Source organism: Hypomesus transpacificus, chromosome 18, assembly GCF_021917145.1.
Source record: "Hypomesus transpacificus isolate Combined female chromosome 18, fHypTra1, whole genome shotgun sequence".
NCBI classification, from domain to species: domain Eukaryota; kingdom Metazoa; phylum Chordata; class Actinopteri; order Osmeriformes; family Osmeridae; genus Hypomesus; species Hypomesus transpacificus.
The window spans coordinates 483287-498659 of record NC_061077.1 but is presented as its reverse complement, the minus strand read 5'-3'; the positions used below and the strand labels follow the sequence as shown (position 1 = coordinate 498659).

The 15373-nt window shown below is 42.9% G+C and overlaps 1 protein-coding gene across 2 annotated transcripts; it reads right to left on the bottom strand.

Annotated features, from left to right (window-relative positions):
- Nucleotides 1-787: 787 nt before the first annotated feature.
- On the bottom strand, nt 788-14524 carry atp13a2 (ATPase cation transporting 13A2). Of its 2 annotated transcripts, none has more exons than XM_047039761.1 (29): nt 14399-14524; nt 11899-11975; nt 11436-11603; nt 11251-11309; nt 10987-11056; nt 10801-10880; nt 10193-10270; nt 10024-10093; nt 9690-9824; nt 9442-9508; nt 9151-9285; nt 8272-8433; nt 7960-8070; nt 7740-7786; nt 6687-6875; nt 6339-6545; nt 5871-5978; nt 5500-5656; nt 5291-5402; nt 5064-5188; nt 4774-4952; nt 4301-4393; nt 3973-4052; nt 3388-3540; nt 3002-3098; nt 2682-2905; nt 2337-2488; nt 1814-1986; nt 788-1555 (listed from the first exon to the last, which is right to left on the bottom strand). In XM_047039761.1, the coding sequence occupies exons 1-29, from the start codon at nt 14409-14411 to the stop codon at nt 1388-1390; spliced, it is 3489 nt and encodes a 1162-aa protein (XP_046895717.1). In that variant the 5' UTR covers nt 14412-14524; the 3' UTR covers nt 788-1387. The 2 variants fall into 2 exon arrangements, with proteins under 2 accessions (XP_046895717.1, XP_046895718.1); XM_047039762.1 differs by lacking the exon at nt 14399-14524 and adding an exon at nt 12258-12418.
- Between the last annotated feature and the right edge of the window lie 849 nt (nt 14525-15373).

The window sequence follows — 15373 nt, the reverse complement described above, 5'->3', positions numbered from 1 at the left end:
ATTGGCGCATGCCAAATACCGCACAAACTACAATCGAGTGAGTTTGTGCTTATAAAAACAAGTTATGAGTCAAGGTATACCAAAATTCCTCCCTGTGAAAAGTAGAGGATTTAATTTACAATACAAATGATTTGGAATTGGTATTTCACTGGAAGTAATAGCGTTTTGTACCTTTTTTAAATCAAACCATGTTTCCCGTAAACATGCTCTGACTTTAGAAGGTATTGGGCAAGGGAAGATTGTTCCCCATGTCAGTATCTGAAACAGATACCGTAATGCTGTTCAATGTGTGAACATGTGGGGGGGGGGGTCACATGCCCCTTGAATTTGTTCCCAAATGTTCCAAGAATGCATGATGTTTAGTATGAAAGAAAGCAATGGATGCCAGTCCAAGTTTATCAGGTGGTTAGATTCTCTGCTTGTAATCCCACTGCTATACCCATGGTATACTATTGTGAAGAGGTTGGAACACCACTCCCTTGGGTCTTGTTTAGTCTGAAGTCTCTGGGTCATTCAGCTGGGATGTTACTTGACACTCAAAATACAAAAGCAATGTGTTTTAACACACAGTCCAGAATAGGTATCTTAATCTGACCTAGGGTAATGTTAATCAAGCATCTATTTTTCATTTGGAGTGTTCAACAACATTTTACCCTCTGAATATTCATAGTTTTCTCAGTGTGATGTCACAATAAGCCTGGATGTGGTCATGGGTTAGCCATAACTGACCATGTTAAGGCATGCACAGTGTATCAAAATGCTTTGAAATAGAAACTGATAAGTCTTGTTTTAAATTGGCTCAATTCAGGTAGTGCCTCCTTTTTTCGTGCCTATGGATGACCTGTTTTCTATAAGTGAAAAAACTATGAATACTTCATGGGAGCCCTCAAATACTGTAAAGATAATTCTTGTAGTCCTCTCAGTAATGACAAACACAGCCAGCTGGGAGGTAGGGAAAAGATCTACAGGGTTTGATGTGCCCTGAGCGAGAACTTCAAACTGCCTGTAAATACTGATTTAATAAAATGATTTGTAAAACACTTTTTTGCCTCTACTGAATAGGTAACTGTTGAAGGTGTTCAACTCTGCTACTCACAATTAGAAGTTTCTGTAGAAACATTTGTTCCCGAATATTGACTTGCCCTTTCATTTGTGGCAGCACTGCACCAAATCTTTTTGAATCTCAAAACAATATATGTATAAAAAGGCTTTATTAATAATATTTCAACACATGATTGCACTGTTACAGAGAGTGGTACAATACTGCACATTGTCCGTAAATATACATATAGTACAGTTTTGGTTTGGTCCACAAGCCTTGTGGGCGGGGTTTAAAGACCCGTGGCACTATGGCTGGTAAGACAATTGTCCAATTAGAGGCAAGGTGCTAGCTCAGGCCAATCACTGTGCACTGGGGTGAGGATAGAGATTGGTTCAGGGGGGGCCAGGACGGAGACTCTGAAAGCGTAACGTCCAGACGCTTATACAGTTTCTTGGACTCGCGGTTCCTTCTGACCACGCGCAGACAGCTGACCAGCCCTGTGTCTATCAGCACCTGTGACAGAAAAGCCAGTGGAACACTGATTTTATTTGAAAGTAAGCATTTCACATAATTGGATGGACTAGGCCCAGTTTCCCCAGACATGGATTAAGCCTAGTCGTAAATTAAGATAAATTCAATGAAGATCTCCATTGAAAATGTTTTTTTTTGTCTAGGACAAGGCTGAATCCATGCCTGGGAAACTGGGCCTTGGAGCCTGAATCGATGTCTTAAATATTCAATCGGGTAAGAGTGATTTGTTGGCATAGATACCTCCAGGACGAAGCAGGTGAAGAAGTTCAGCGCAGCCACGGCAACCAGTAGAAGTTTGAAATTGATGTCCCGGAAATCATACAGCTGAAGTTTATTTTGAATAGCCAGAGGGGGGTACAAGACTAGCCAGTTCATCAGGGCGAACAAGAGGAGGATTAGAAAGAAGAAGACCACTGAAAAAGAAGAAACCCCCCACAATGTGTCAGTAGGTTGTACCTTTATCCAGATTCTTTGCACAAATGTGTCCAAAATAGATAATTTCAAGTTAAATACAATTATATTCATAGTTAAATACAATCGGCAACGTAACGTTTATAAAAACGATTTAGCGCTCAAATTAATGCAAAGACCTTTATCGCACGCGGCGTGCTCGCATTATTTGTTAAAGACACTATACACTCACATCTGACAAATACTAAGACATCTGACTCTGCCCCTGCCTACTGCCACAATTATAATTACATTCTGTGAGAAACACTGAATAGCTTTAAGACCATTTAAACAAGTTTGTAGAAACTCTCACCATTGTAATACAGAGGTTTCTTGTATGGGTAGCCTTTGGTCACAACCACAGCCATGATGATGTACTGGTAGCCTGACAAGGCAAACACACTTGTATCCTCCATGTTGGGTAAATTATCTGCCCCTGCTTTTGTTGAATTGAGAGGAACAAACCTAAAAAAAAATAAGGAATAGTGCATGCAATTGTTACATTAACTGGATCATACAGATGAGCTGTCTTTAGATCTTTGTACGAGAGCCATTGGGGGAAAAAATAATGATTACAAAAGTTCAAACGCTAATTCAAGTGCCAGGGTAGGAATTTTAACAAGAATGTTCCTGCTAAAACAAGCACTTCAGGTCGTACCAGTCCTGGGAGGTGGTGATGAACAGAGCCCCCAGCTGACCCAGGATGAGCAGGCAGGTGTGCAGAAACAGGCTCGCCAGAACGGGCATCGCTAGCAGGCGAGCTGGAGGCCTCTGGGAATGCAGCTCAGAGCTGGGCCCGCCTTGACCCATCACGATCGCCAGCAGAGTCACCAGGAACAGGTCGACAAATAGGAACTGCAACTCGCCCAGGTTGGTTTTCACCTGAATGGACACAATGGTGGACACACATCACACACACACAGAATTGCACGTCGACAATTTGAATAACGAGGAATGACGGACAACACAGCTACTCACAGTGTAGAGGATAAGCACAGAGCTGAACTGAATCAGGCTGTACAAGGCCATGTATTTGAAGAGACTGAAGGAAGTCACCAGAGAGCACCTGCCCTCCCTGTCCGGAGCAAGAAGGGGGCCGTTAATGGAACGTTTATCCAAATAAGCATTTACATTTAGTCATTTAGCAGACGCTCATATCCAGAGCGACTACAGTGCATACAGGGGCATTCCCCCGAGGCAAGTAGGGTGAAGTGCCTTGCCCAAGTACACAACGTAATTTTGCATGGCCGGGAATCAAACTGGCAACCTCCTGATTAATAGCCCGATTCCCTAACTGCTCAGCCATCTGACTAAGCACACAAACATTAGGAAGATAGGTGTGTAGCGACCTGCCGAGTCGTTACCTGATGAGCAGGGGCACACAGCTGATGTTGTCAGACTTGGAGGTGAAGGGCGAGGCCACGGACGCCTCCGCCTCAGACAGAGACACGCCCACGTCGGCCGCCCTCAGAGCCCCGCAGTCATTGGCTCCGTCTCCGCACATGCCCACGCGGTAGCTGCACACCAGGGAATGGAGGAGGGGAAGGAGGAAGGATGAGAAGAGAGGGATTTGAACTCTTCTATGCCTTTTCTCTGTACAATCACTGCCTCCGATGAGGAAAAACTCATGTTCCCATTTTAACTGTGATGACATGTACCGAGATTTACATTTAGTCATTTAGCAGACGTGCTTATCCAGAGCGACTTACAGTAAGTACAGGGACATTTCTCCCCCCCCGAATCTAACCAGCAACCTTCTGATTAATAGCCCGATTCCCTAACCGATAAGCCATCTGACTCCCAGATAAAGCAGGTAGGTGTAACCTATAACTGTAGACCAATGGTGCCCAACTGTGAGTGCCTAAATTACTTGCTGTGTGAATGTGTATGACGTTGATGTGGTACGTTAGTCATTCCTGACTACATACCACTAGACATCACTCTCTTACTTTAGTTTCTGCAGCTCTTGCACCAGCTGTGTCTTCTGTTCAGGGGCCATCCGGGCGAAGATTGTGCCCTTCATCAACACCTGCAGTCATGACACATAACACAACAATACAGCATCTTTATGAATCACTGTATGTCTGTTCTACAGCAACACAATGCATGTGTTGGATGTAATCACACATTACAATGTGAATAAATGAATATTATAGTAATATAATAGTAAATAGAAAGTAATAGTCTGGGTGCATCATTAAGAATACACTGTAAAGCTAAAAAAAAACAACAGTTAAGACACAAGACATGGATGATGTATTATTATAATTTGTTTACCTTTGGCAAGTATTCAGGGAAATGGTCACACAGGGCAGAGAAAGACTTGCCATTGATGGCCATGTGATAGTTCATGCCACTTTGGTACAAGCCCTGAGTAAGAGATGATTGAAAGAAACAAACACGTACAAATCAGACAATAATTATTCCCCCTTCCAGTGACCATGCCAGCTTATAACCTGTGCAACAACCAAAAAAAGCATCCAGTAAAATAGGACGTCTCCTAGGGGGCAACATTCCAGCTCAGAAGCTTCATGGAAAATGACTGTAAAATGGAAGTTCCCACCATTACTGACGTAATCAGAGCTAAATAACTGAGGTTCTGAGATGAGATGATCACAGAGGCTGGCAGTGCCTCCCATACAATCAAGCCCACAAAACTAATAAGCTAAGTTGAAAATCCCCTAAATCTCTCTTGATTACCACTGAATTAAAATCAATGATTTCTAGTCTGACAAACCATGATGACAAACCTGTGATAAGACTTCTGCTGAGTTCTGGCTAGAAGTGGCCCCGCCCTCTCCAAGATGGAATCGCAGAGTGGGTCTTGACTCGGCTGTGTGGGGGGTGGCGTGGACGAAGATCACCCTCTCGTCTGAGCCCACCATCTCACAGCTCCCCGCCACGTTCACGGCCGTCAGAATGTTGTCACCTGCAGCAACCAACGCAGCGCTCCTGAAGCTGTTTGACTACACTCAGATATCCACTCATATCTACAGGTGAGCTGTGTGTGCCTTTGGATGCCAAGAGTTCACTTGCATACCTGTGATCATGACAGTGCGAAGGTTTGCTTGTCTCAGAGTTTTGATGACCTCTGCACTCTCGGGCTTCACCAGGTTTTTCATCACCAGTAAACCCAGGAACTGCATGTCTCTCTCTACCTCTTCTCTGTGGACAACCACATAATAGCATTAATGATGGTTGAAACTAAACAGTCCCGGAAACAAAACGCAGAGCTGAAATCAATAAACACATCCTGGCTTTGCTCACCGTTTAATAGTCTTCAGATTAGTCTCCTGATCTAGGATTTTATATCCAAGGGCAAGCACTCTGAAGCCATTGCTGGCAAACTTACGCAGCGTGTTTGAAAACTCTGCGGGCACTGAAACACACAGGAAACAGGAAAGGTTACACATTAAGTGGTAGGCTACGTGTCGGTAAACTCAGAAACACCACAGGGTTCCTCTGGTCTCCCGTACCGCTTTCTCTCAGGCACAGACTGGCAACCATTTCAGGTGCTCCTTTGATGAAGGCCAGCCCAGTTTGTCCCCCTGGGGCCACCGTCACCACACTCATTCTCTGGAGGGAGGATGAGAACGGATAGCGCCGCACAATAGCGGTGGTCTCGCTGAGGGACTGACGGAGGAAAGAACAGAGGATGTCGTTGATGACCCAAGGAGAATCTAAACAATGTGCACTGTGGGTATAGAAAGTCACCACCGCCCACTTTTAAAATGTTCACCTTTTGCCATCTTACAGTCTGAAAGTGGGGAGGGGCAGGGAGTACTTTAAAGTCATCATTGACAATGCCTCTTTAAGATGTTTCCACCAAGGTAAAGATGTTTCTCACCATGGCTTCAGCCTGGAGTTGCTGGGAAGGTGGTCTCATCACCGCCAACACCCTGTGACCTCCCATCTCCTCTAACATCTTCTCATCTCCTTCTGGCTCTTCCAACTCCTGGAACAGAGGAAGGCTTTAGATCTGTGGGCTAACACTACCCACAAGCAAACATATTTGCCACAGACGACCAGCAACACCGTTTTTCCGTATCAACTCGGTTACATTTACATTTAGTCATTTAGCAGATGCTCTTAGATGCTCTAGAGGAGGTCGACTTACAGTAAGTACAGGGACATTCCCCCCGAGGCAAGTAGGGTGAAGTGCCTTGCCCAAGGACACAACGTCAATTAACAGGGCCGGGAATTGAACCAACAACCTTATGATTAAAAGTCTGACTCCCTAACCGCTCAGCCATCTGATCCCCAAGAAAAACACTGCCCCACAGCTATGCAGCTTAACATCTCGAACTTGTCTCACCCATCCAGTCGACTCAATCATCTTGAGCTCCAAAGGGTCTCCCAGCGGCTGGCCCCCAAGCAGCACCACACTGTGGCAGCAGGCCAGGGCAGACAGTAAGGGCCCCGGGGGAAGGAGCTGGGGGTCTGGGACCAGGTCAGAGAACCCGGCCCCTCCGCCCTCCATCACCCCCCACACGTCCAGACCCTCCTCCGTCAGAGTGCCAGTCTGAAGACGTGGAACAGAGAGGGGGAGAGAGAGAGGGAGAGAAAAAGGGAGAGAGAGAGAAAGGGAGAAAGTTGGAGTACAAAATGCAAAAAAAGGAACCGTTCCGTCCACATTAGTCATGCCTGTCCCGTTTCGACTCACCTTGTCGAAGCAGAAGAGGGAGACCTTCCCGCAAATGTTGATGCGCGGGGGGCTGATGCAGAACACCCCCTGTTTCGTCAGCCGCCTCTGGGCATAGATGGTTCCCGTGGTGATGGCGGCAGGCAGGGCGGGGGGAATAACTATGGTCACGATATCCAAGACCCGGATCAGCCGCTCCCACCACTTAGCCTACACAAAATGGATTCTATTTTTAGCTCAATATTTATACTAAGAAATGTTTTGGTGTGTAATTAACATGATAATAATAAGAGTAAAAAAATAATAAAGGAAATGCGCCATTCATGCACTCAAAGCTACGGAGCCCCTAAAGGGACATGAAAGAAAAAAAAATAATAATAATTCTGAAAGGTTCTCGTGCGCACAAGATCCTTTCTGGTGCGCACGAGAAAGTTTCTGGTGCGCACGAGAAAGTTTCTGGTGCGCACGAAAAAGTATCTTCTCAGACACTGTTACTTGTAGGCGAGGTGGAGGCTCGAAAACCACATTATTTGGTGGCCGTTGGATCACCAATAAAAACTGTGCGATCAACCATCAACAGTGCCATCAACTGTGCCAGCGATACCCCGAGTCGAGATACAATTTTTAAACAAAAGCGTTTTGTTATGAACAGTATTATTCTTGTGCGCACGAGAAACTTTCTGATTTTTTTTTTTTTTTCTTCATGATTTTTTTTTTCTTCTTCATGTCCCTTTAGGGGCTCCGTACAAAGCGGTACAGTACAGCAAAAAAAATTCTAAAACATAATATACAATAACAATCAGAGCAGATAATAAAATTAAAAATTGAAAACTTGATTAAAAAGACATTTTTAAAGCTAATTATTAAATAGCTGGTACAGAATGATAGAATCATCTGAGCAAAGGGATCCAGAGGGAGTATGAGGTGTTACCAAGACACAAATGTAATCTGGGGCCAGCCCCATGCACTGCTTTCAAGACTAACAAGATTTTTTAAATCAAGCATATATACAAATAATAAAAGCTGTCAGACCATTTCATCAAATAAAACTTTATGGCAAATAATTAGACTTACATTGGTTCTGCTTAGGACCACAGAGCTGTATATAGTGCCCATCAGTGCTGAAACAGAACAATATGAAAGTTTACTTTAAAGTTAGTAATTCAAGTTTGTGAGTCATCAAAGACGGCCATGCTCATCAGCAGTTTATAAAAAAACTCTAAGACAGACTTTGGATCACATGACTAAACGAATAACCCTCATCTTCCCCTTGTCCTTCCATGTCAGTTCTTACCCACAATCCCCAGGATGAGCAGGAACTTGGAGGCATCTTTGTAGAAGTGAAAGTTGATTGGCTGTGGGTACAGGATGGAGCTTACTAGGTCACCCTTCGCTGTGAAGAACCCTAAAGTACAAACACAATCAAGATGAACAGAGAGCAAACAGTAGGCAGACACTCACACTTAACTGTCAACCACAATTATAAATAAAAAAATTGAACCAAAATGTTCCCTTCGGAACTCAAATTTTAACTTGTGTCTGAACGCAATTTCTCATATACAGTACAAGTAATCTAGGTACAGTCCACCTAAATAAGACACCTTACCTGTGTTTGTAACAACAGCGTTGACCCCTCCTCCACCTGGCCCCGCCCCCTTGGCTTGGATGAGCTGCGTACCACAGTACAAGGTGTGTCTCCGCTGGGCCTCTGGGTTATACTGCCCCCCACCAGGAGGCAGCGCTGTCTTCATCACAGGAACACCCTCACCTGGACACACAGGGGGGAGGGGGAGGGCGTGAGAGGAGGTCTGTTCAACACCCCTCCATTGAGGAAGTGGATGAACAGTTGTGAGTAAAAGACTAGGTTGGGAATATCATGTGAGAATTTTGTGAGTTTGGATTGCAGATATTGGTCTCAGTTAACTTGTCACATCAGTTACACTGATGTGATTGGACACACGAGTCAGTAAAGAAATGTTTCCCCTCATCCTACTATGTCAGGTCAAAATATCTGCACTATAACCAATGATTACTGTGCATGGCCGAATATATCCTGCATGACCAACATACTGTGAATGATCATATTCTGCATGACCAACATACTGTGAATGATCATATTCTGCATGGCCAACAAACTGCGTATGATCATATCTTGCATGACCAACATACTGTGAATGATCATATTCTGCATGGCCAACATACTGCGTATTATCATATTCTGCATGACCAACATACTGCGTCTGATCATATTCTGCATGGCCAACATACTGCGTCTGATCATATTCTGCATGACCAACATACTGCGTATATTCATATTCTGCATGGCCAACATACTGCGTATATTCATATTCTGCATGGCCAACATACTGCGTATATTCATATTCTGCATGACCAACAAACTGCGTATGATCATATCCTGCATGACCAACATACTGCGTATGATCATCATAACCAATCATACTCTGCATGCCATGGTCTGCATCACCTGTAAGCATGCTCTCATTGACCAGGCACTCCCCTGTCAGCAGGGCAGCATCACAGGGCAGCACCAGCCCCTCCCGGGGGATCACCAGACAGTCCCCTGGGACCAGCTCCAGCGAACTCACGCTCTCCTCCTCCGCTGGAAGGAAAATAATTACACTCATCAGGCTCCGTCTCGTGTCTCTGGAAACCCACATCCTCCCCTGTGAGCATCTACCCTGACTGGCTGTGTGGACTCTTGGGGTGGAGAAGGAAGAGTGTAAACAAAAGATTGAGTGAGAAGAGCGTGACTCACCTCCGAGGCCTCTGCGCACGGTGACGTTGCTTATCAGGCGGGCCATGCTGCGGAGAGTGCTGCTTTGCTGAGAGAGAAACAAAAACAGACTTGAAACAGATCACGCACCGGACTGTGTCACGTCTATCAGAAAATAGGGAATGGAGATTAAACTTTTTTTTTTTTTATTTGACCTTTTAAGCAGTCACACAGCAGTCACACAAATGAATTAGGTGGTTGTAGGAAATACATAGTTGACTGTCTCTTACCCTGCGAATCTCATAGAGAGAGATACTGATTGACACTAAGGAGATGAATAGTATGCAGACGGCGTAGTAATAGTATTGGTCTATCATCCATAGGGTGACACTGAACACTTGGAACATGTAGAATGGGTTGAGGACCTAGACAGATCAACAGAGGGACACAATAAAAGAAAGGCATGTACAGCATAAGAAGGTGTCCCTACTTCTGTCGCATGTAGATTTACAAAATAAATATATAGGGGATAAAACATGATTATATATAAATGGAAATATAACTACACGTCACCACTACACCTCTTCCACATGTTATTAGCACATCTGACTGAATTCCACTCACCTCCTCAAACAGCAGTTGCAGATAAGACTTCACAGGTACATCTATTAGGTTAGAGCCATAGACCTTACGCCTGTAAAAGTAAGAGGCTGTAGGAGTTAAACAATGGATGATAACAGGGGGAGAAGAAAAATGAGGAGGAGTAGGGTAGGGTAAGGTGGGTCAACCCTACCTCGAGCTCTGCTCCAGGCGACTTAGACCCTCCTGGTAACGGTGAAGGTCACCACATGACCAGTCCTCATTGAGGACACTGAAAAGGAGGAGAGACTCAGAAACTTCGGAGCATTCTTTCAAATCATGCTGTTATTGTAAATAAGAGGCAGCAAGCCACTGACACATGAGGTTAATTGGGCGCCAGGGCTTGAAATTAACAGCGTCCCATCGTCCCGGGGAAAATGAAAAGATGTTTGGGACAGTTCCACACAGACTATATGTCTGGGATAGTTCAACACAGACTTTAGGATGACTGAGGAACGATGGACAATAAAATATTCAAAAATATATAGGAACATTTTGAAACTTTCTTCCAAACTGTTTTTTTTTACTTTTAGAAACGTATTTTTTGAATACCTTGGGCCGGTTAATTTTGCACTTTAAGCCGGTACTGGGACAGTGAGGAAAAAAGTAAGTTGCGAGCCCTTCTGGGCGCATGACTAGATTTGCTTGGTTATCGAGTTAAAAGCACAACATACCATACTTTGGGTAGTCTGTAGCACATATTCTATTCAAACAAGTATCATCAGGGAACTTCCAGTTTTAGTCCATCCATCATCAACCCACCTAACCCGGCAGAAAGCTCCTTTTCTGGCCACCCAGATATACCGTAGACCCTCAAACAGGTAGTATCGCAGCAGCACTTTCTAAAAGACAGCAAGCAAACAGCCAAAGAGCAAAGGACACATTAGGTCATATTAGATCTGAGCTGATCCCTACTCCTGCCTGAACTGATACGGCACATTGTCTCACCTCTTCTTTGTGTAACTGCACATTATCTCTCCATTCATTGTCCTCCATCTCTCCCCCGGCTTGCTCCATACTGCAAGGCGAGAATTTTATAAAAGTGAAAAACACTATACAATTGTGTGTTCTAGGAAAACAGAACAAGAGCCACAAGGAAGTGTAGTGTTCCTGTTAATTTCTTTTTACAAGTCTTTGCAGTTCTGACTCTTATGGTATGGTTAAGAATGTGTGAAAGTGCTACAATGCTACAAATTAGTATACACTGCCAACCTGCCCTCCTCCATCTCTTCTGTGAGAACCTTCACCACATATTGTTGGCCAAAACTGTCCTGAGAAAAAGAAACACAAGAATACAAAATTAACAATTGCCTAGTCTCCTTGCACAGTAACTGCAAAAGCTGCATAAGCACACACATTAACTCATATTTAACTCATTTCTTTGGCTATCTGCTTACCTTTAAAAGAAGAATGTCTGCCATGGCTAGTGGGCAGGAGTGGCAACGGCAGCGGACACTTAAGCGCGGGCGCCATCGAAACACGAGCAGGAGCAGGCCGAGCGACAACAAGGCCCCGAAACGGCACAGCCAGACACGCCAGCGCACCCACCTGTAGCCCTGAACATTCTGGGAAAGAGATTCATAATCAGTCTGTGATTTCATGAAATACAGTTTTATAAAGTGTATTATTCCCAAAATAATTTTGCTCGTAAATACAAAGCAATACAGGCTACAATAATTTAGTAGGCAGCCTACTGAGTTACAAAATACTCCAAGGCACTCGTTAAAAAATAATTTAAATGCCTTTATTATCATGGCAGGATCCAAATAAACAATTCCTTCAGAGCCTAAAATAAACCTACAAAAATTGTCTTCATCAGGGTATCAAAACTTATTGTTGATGTTCCTACTTCATACCTACCATGTGTGACTCAGGGCGGTGGTGGGGGTCTATAGGACACGGAGTGGGAAGTCCACTCCGAGGCTCCTCCACAAAACCTTTGGAACATCATCGTGATTAGAAATACTTCTAAGCCCAAAACTGCAGGTGCAATCGAGCGTGTATACAACTGCACATTAAATAACAATACATCGTTTTATTAGGCATATCGCTAACCCATTAAACAATAGGATTTAGATTTGTGGGAAGTGCAACGTGTAACCTATCAATCCCTGAAGAACAATCAAACTTCCGGGTGATGCACATTAGACACACGTAAACGTTGTTCTAGAGATAGACATACATCTTTCAATAATATGTCATTAGATACACTTTCTTACCGTCAATGCAAATTCATTGATTTATATCCGAAACTGGGATTAACTGACGTTCATGTTCACTTTTCTTGTGGTATAGCCGCCTGTCTTAAAAAGGGTACGCCTGTGTTTACCTTCCTGTAAACCTATCTCCACCGCATCCACCTGACCGAATCCTAATGTGGATCTATGCAGGTGGGGCTAAAGTTTGTGGCTCATTTAAAATATTTCGGTTGGCTGACAAACGAGTCAATTAATTTAAATATGTCTAACTATATTTGACGTTGGCATCCAGTAAACACTTAACATAAAAATAAAAAAAATCACTTCTGAACAACTATTTTACAACTGGATCGAGGCAGAACGTTATTATCCATAGGGAACAAATAAGGCAGACCAATTCTTTATTTGAGTTTACATTAACGACTAGCAAGCAAGCTGACAGATAATGGAGTACATTATAATGTATCTAAAAGTTGTTAACAATGTTACTGATCAAATCATATAGGCAAGGTCCCTCTCCACAAGTTGGGAATCGCTGATCTCTACGGTAGGCCTACTGTATTCTCACTCAAGTCTTTATCAGGTGCTTAACATGGGGTTATGAAAATCCCAAGGATTCAAAGAATTGAGAAAATTCACCATGCATATGGCCTTTAAACATTGCAGCAACAGGTCACCACACCATTAAAGTATGAAATCCCTGCAATATGGGACTAATCTGTTTTCCAACTGGAACAAGGGGTCAGATGGCTGAGCGGTTAGGGAGTCGGGCTGTTAATTAGAAGGTTGCCGGTTCGATTCCTGGCTGTGCAATGTGACATTGTGTCCTTGGGCAAGGCACTTCACCCTACTTGCCTCGGGGGGGAAATGTCCCTGTACTCCTGTAAGTCGCTCTGGATAAGAGCGTCTGCTAAATGACTACATGTGAATGTAAACAAACATGTTTCACTGATGACTAGAGCATCCTGATCAACTCCTGTTGTTATTACACCGTGGTTTAATCTGAAACAGTTCATTTTAGGCCCAGTTTCCCAAACATGGATTAAGCCTAGTCCTAAAACAAGAGAAACTTTCAACAGAGGGGAGGGGGGGGGGGGGGGGGGGCATTAGCCTTGTCTTTGTTTGGTATGTTTTAAAGCCTCAGGGATAGTTTGGAACTTCCAACTTCATAGACACCAAGTACCAATGCCACACCAATATACCATCAATACATCATTCAGAAGGGAAATACAGGCAGTTTAATGTCATAGTGATGAAAATTGCATCAATTTAGAATCTACACCAATGGGCCTTTGGCATGTTCAAGAACAAGGTGATCTGCATTCACTGCCTAAATCTGAAAAGTTTATTTTGTGAATGTGTGTATTATACAACAGTTTACAAGTACATTTTGTGTGTCATTCTTGTCTGGATCACTTACCATTGATTTGTAACTATAGGAAATGGAAACGCTGAATCTCTAAGTGCATGACAGTCATCTGAGCTGAAAATTCCGTCCTTTAAATATTGACCTCAGCAAAATATCCGATGCAACTCCATCTGACACAAAATCTCGCTCTCTGCTCTCTATTTCTCTTCCTCTTTGATGTTTCGAACAGGGAGCTATTTCTCCTCTTCACGCACATGACCCATATGGACGGTTCTGAGAAATAATGCCATTCTGCTCATTGTGTCTGGCTAGACGTGAAAAACTAGCCAGAGGAGCGTTTAAAAGTCAGACTGCTCTTTTGGTTTTGATACATTGCATGACAAAAACAGAAACAACCGCTGCTGCCTTTATCAGCTAAAGATGACAGATATGCAAACAGCACTCTACCAAATCTGAAAGAACTGAGTTCTAGAGGATCAGTCATTTGACAAAAAGACATCTATAGCTCACTAAATAAGAAACATTGAATTCAAGGACAACAATGCAAGAAATGCTGAACCAGCAAGCAGTTCTTTTATGAATTGTAGCCATCAAGATAAAAAATATGTATAATTTAGCTACATGTGATACTGTAAATGTAGATACAATTTTACAAACACCGACAGTATTTGCAAGATTCTGATCAGACAGCTAACAGTTGGCTAACAACAATAATATAGCCTACCGATTGACAAAATTATGGCTAGTCATATTTGAAAGGGGATTTTTCCATTACTGTACTCCTGAAACTCACCATTTATGTCCATTGTTTAGTAATACTGGCTTTGCATTTCAGACTAAAAGTGTCCAGTCTCCCTGGTATAGACACAGCTTGGCCATGGCCATATGGCAGTAACCCGCTACCTCTGATTTATCTTGATGTGACACTAGCGCCAGCATTTCTACGGAAAGCCGTAAGCGTCACATGTCTCAGTTTAACCCATAGACATAATATACGTCTATGGTTTAACCTCCTTGCTGGGATTCCCATACAGATGACTATGGCAAGCCGTTTTAAAATGTATTTCTACAAACGTACTAGTCACTATTTTAAAGTTACTAGTACTTATTCATTAGTTACTAGTAACTAATCGAATATTTGTATCTATTCCCGTATTACTAGTAACTTTCATTAGATAGCGACAGATACTGAGGTGGATATGTTTGAATCTATGCGTAAATTAATCATAATTTTCCCTTCCAAACCCAGTGAATTTCGAAAACAAATTTGGTCAGTTTGTTCAATTGAAAAGCATTGAGTCAACACAGCTAATATTGTGGTATTTTTTGTTAATTTAAAAACTGTGTAAGTAAAATATGTAATATCCAGATGCGGTTGAAGGTCTAACCTAATAACATTCTTAAGAATAGCCTATGTTCTCTTTTTTACAATACATTTGGCAAGACACAGAAAATGTTACACAGTTCACTTTTTTTTTTTTATTGACATTGACTTGTTTAAATTAAACAAAAACAATGCTGCATTTGCTATTTCACATAATTAATTGATATGCACATAAATAATATTTACAAGTTAAATCATATTTTGTCCATCGTCCTCCAGCATTATCAATGCCACACAAGGCATCCACTGAGCAAACAAACATTTTATGGTGGTCCAGGTGCTTACCATCATGTAACCGTAAGGATGTGGTACTTCATTTAGCAATCAAACATCATCAAACACTGTGTGTTATTTCTTATGATCACAGCCCCTTTCCTTCTCTTC

What these genes read in the sequence shown, in the direction of transcription:
- atp13a2 (XM_047039761.1), bottom strand. An exon ending in TGATTGAGTCGACTGGATGG is followed by an intron (nt 5,979 to 6,338) that starts GTGAGACAAGTT and finishes CCTCTGTTCCAG; the next exon opens with GAGTTGGAAGAGCCAGAAGG. An exon ending in CAAGAGCTGCAGAAACTAAA is followed by an intron (nt 3,541 to 3,972) that starts GTAAGAGAGTGA and finishes CCTGGTGTGCAG; the next exon opens with CTACCGCGTGGGCATGTGCG.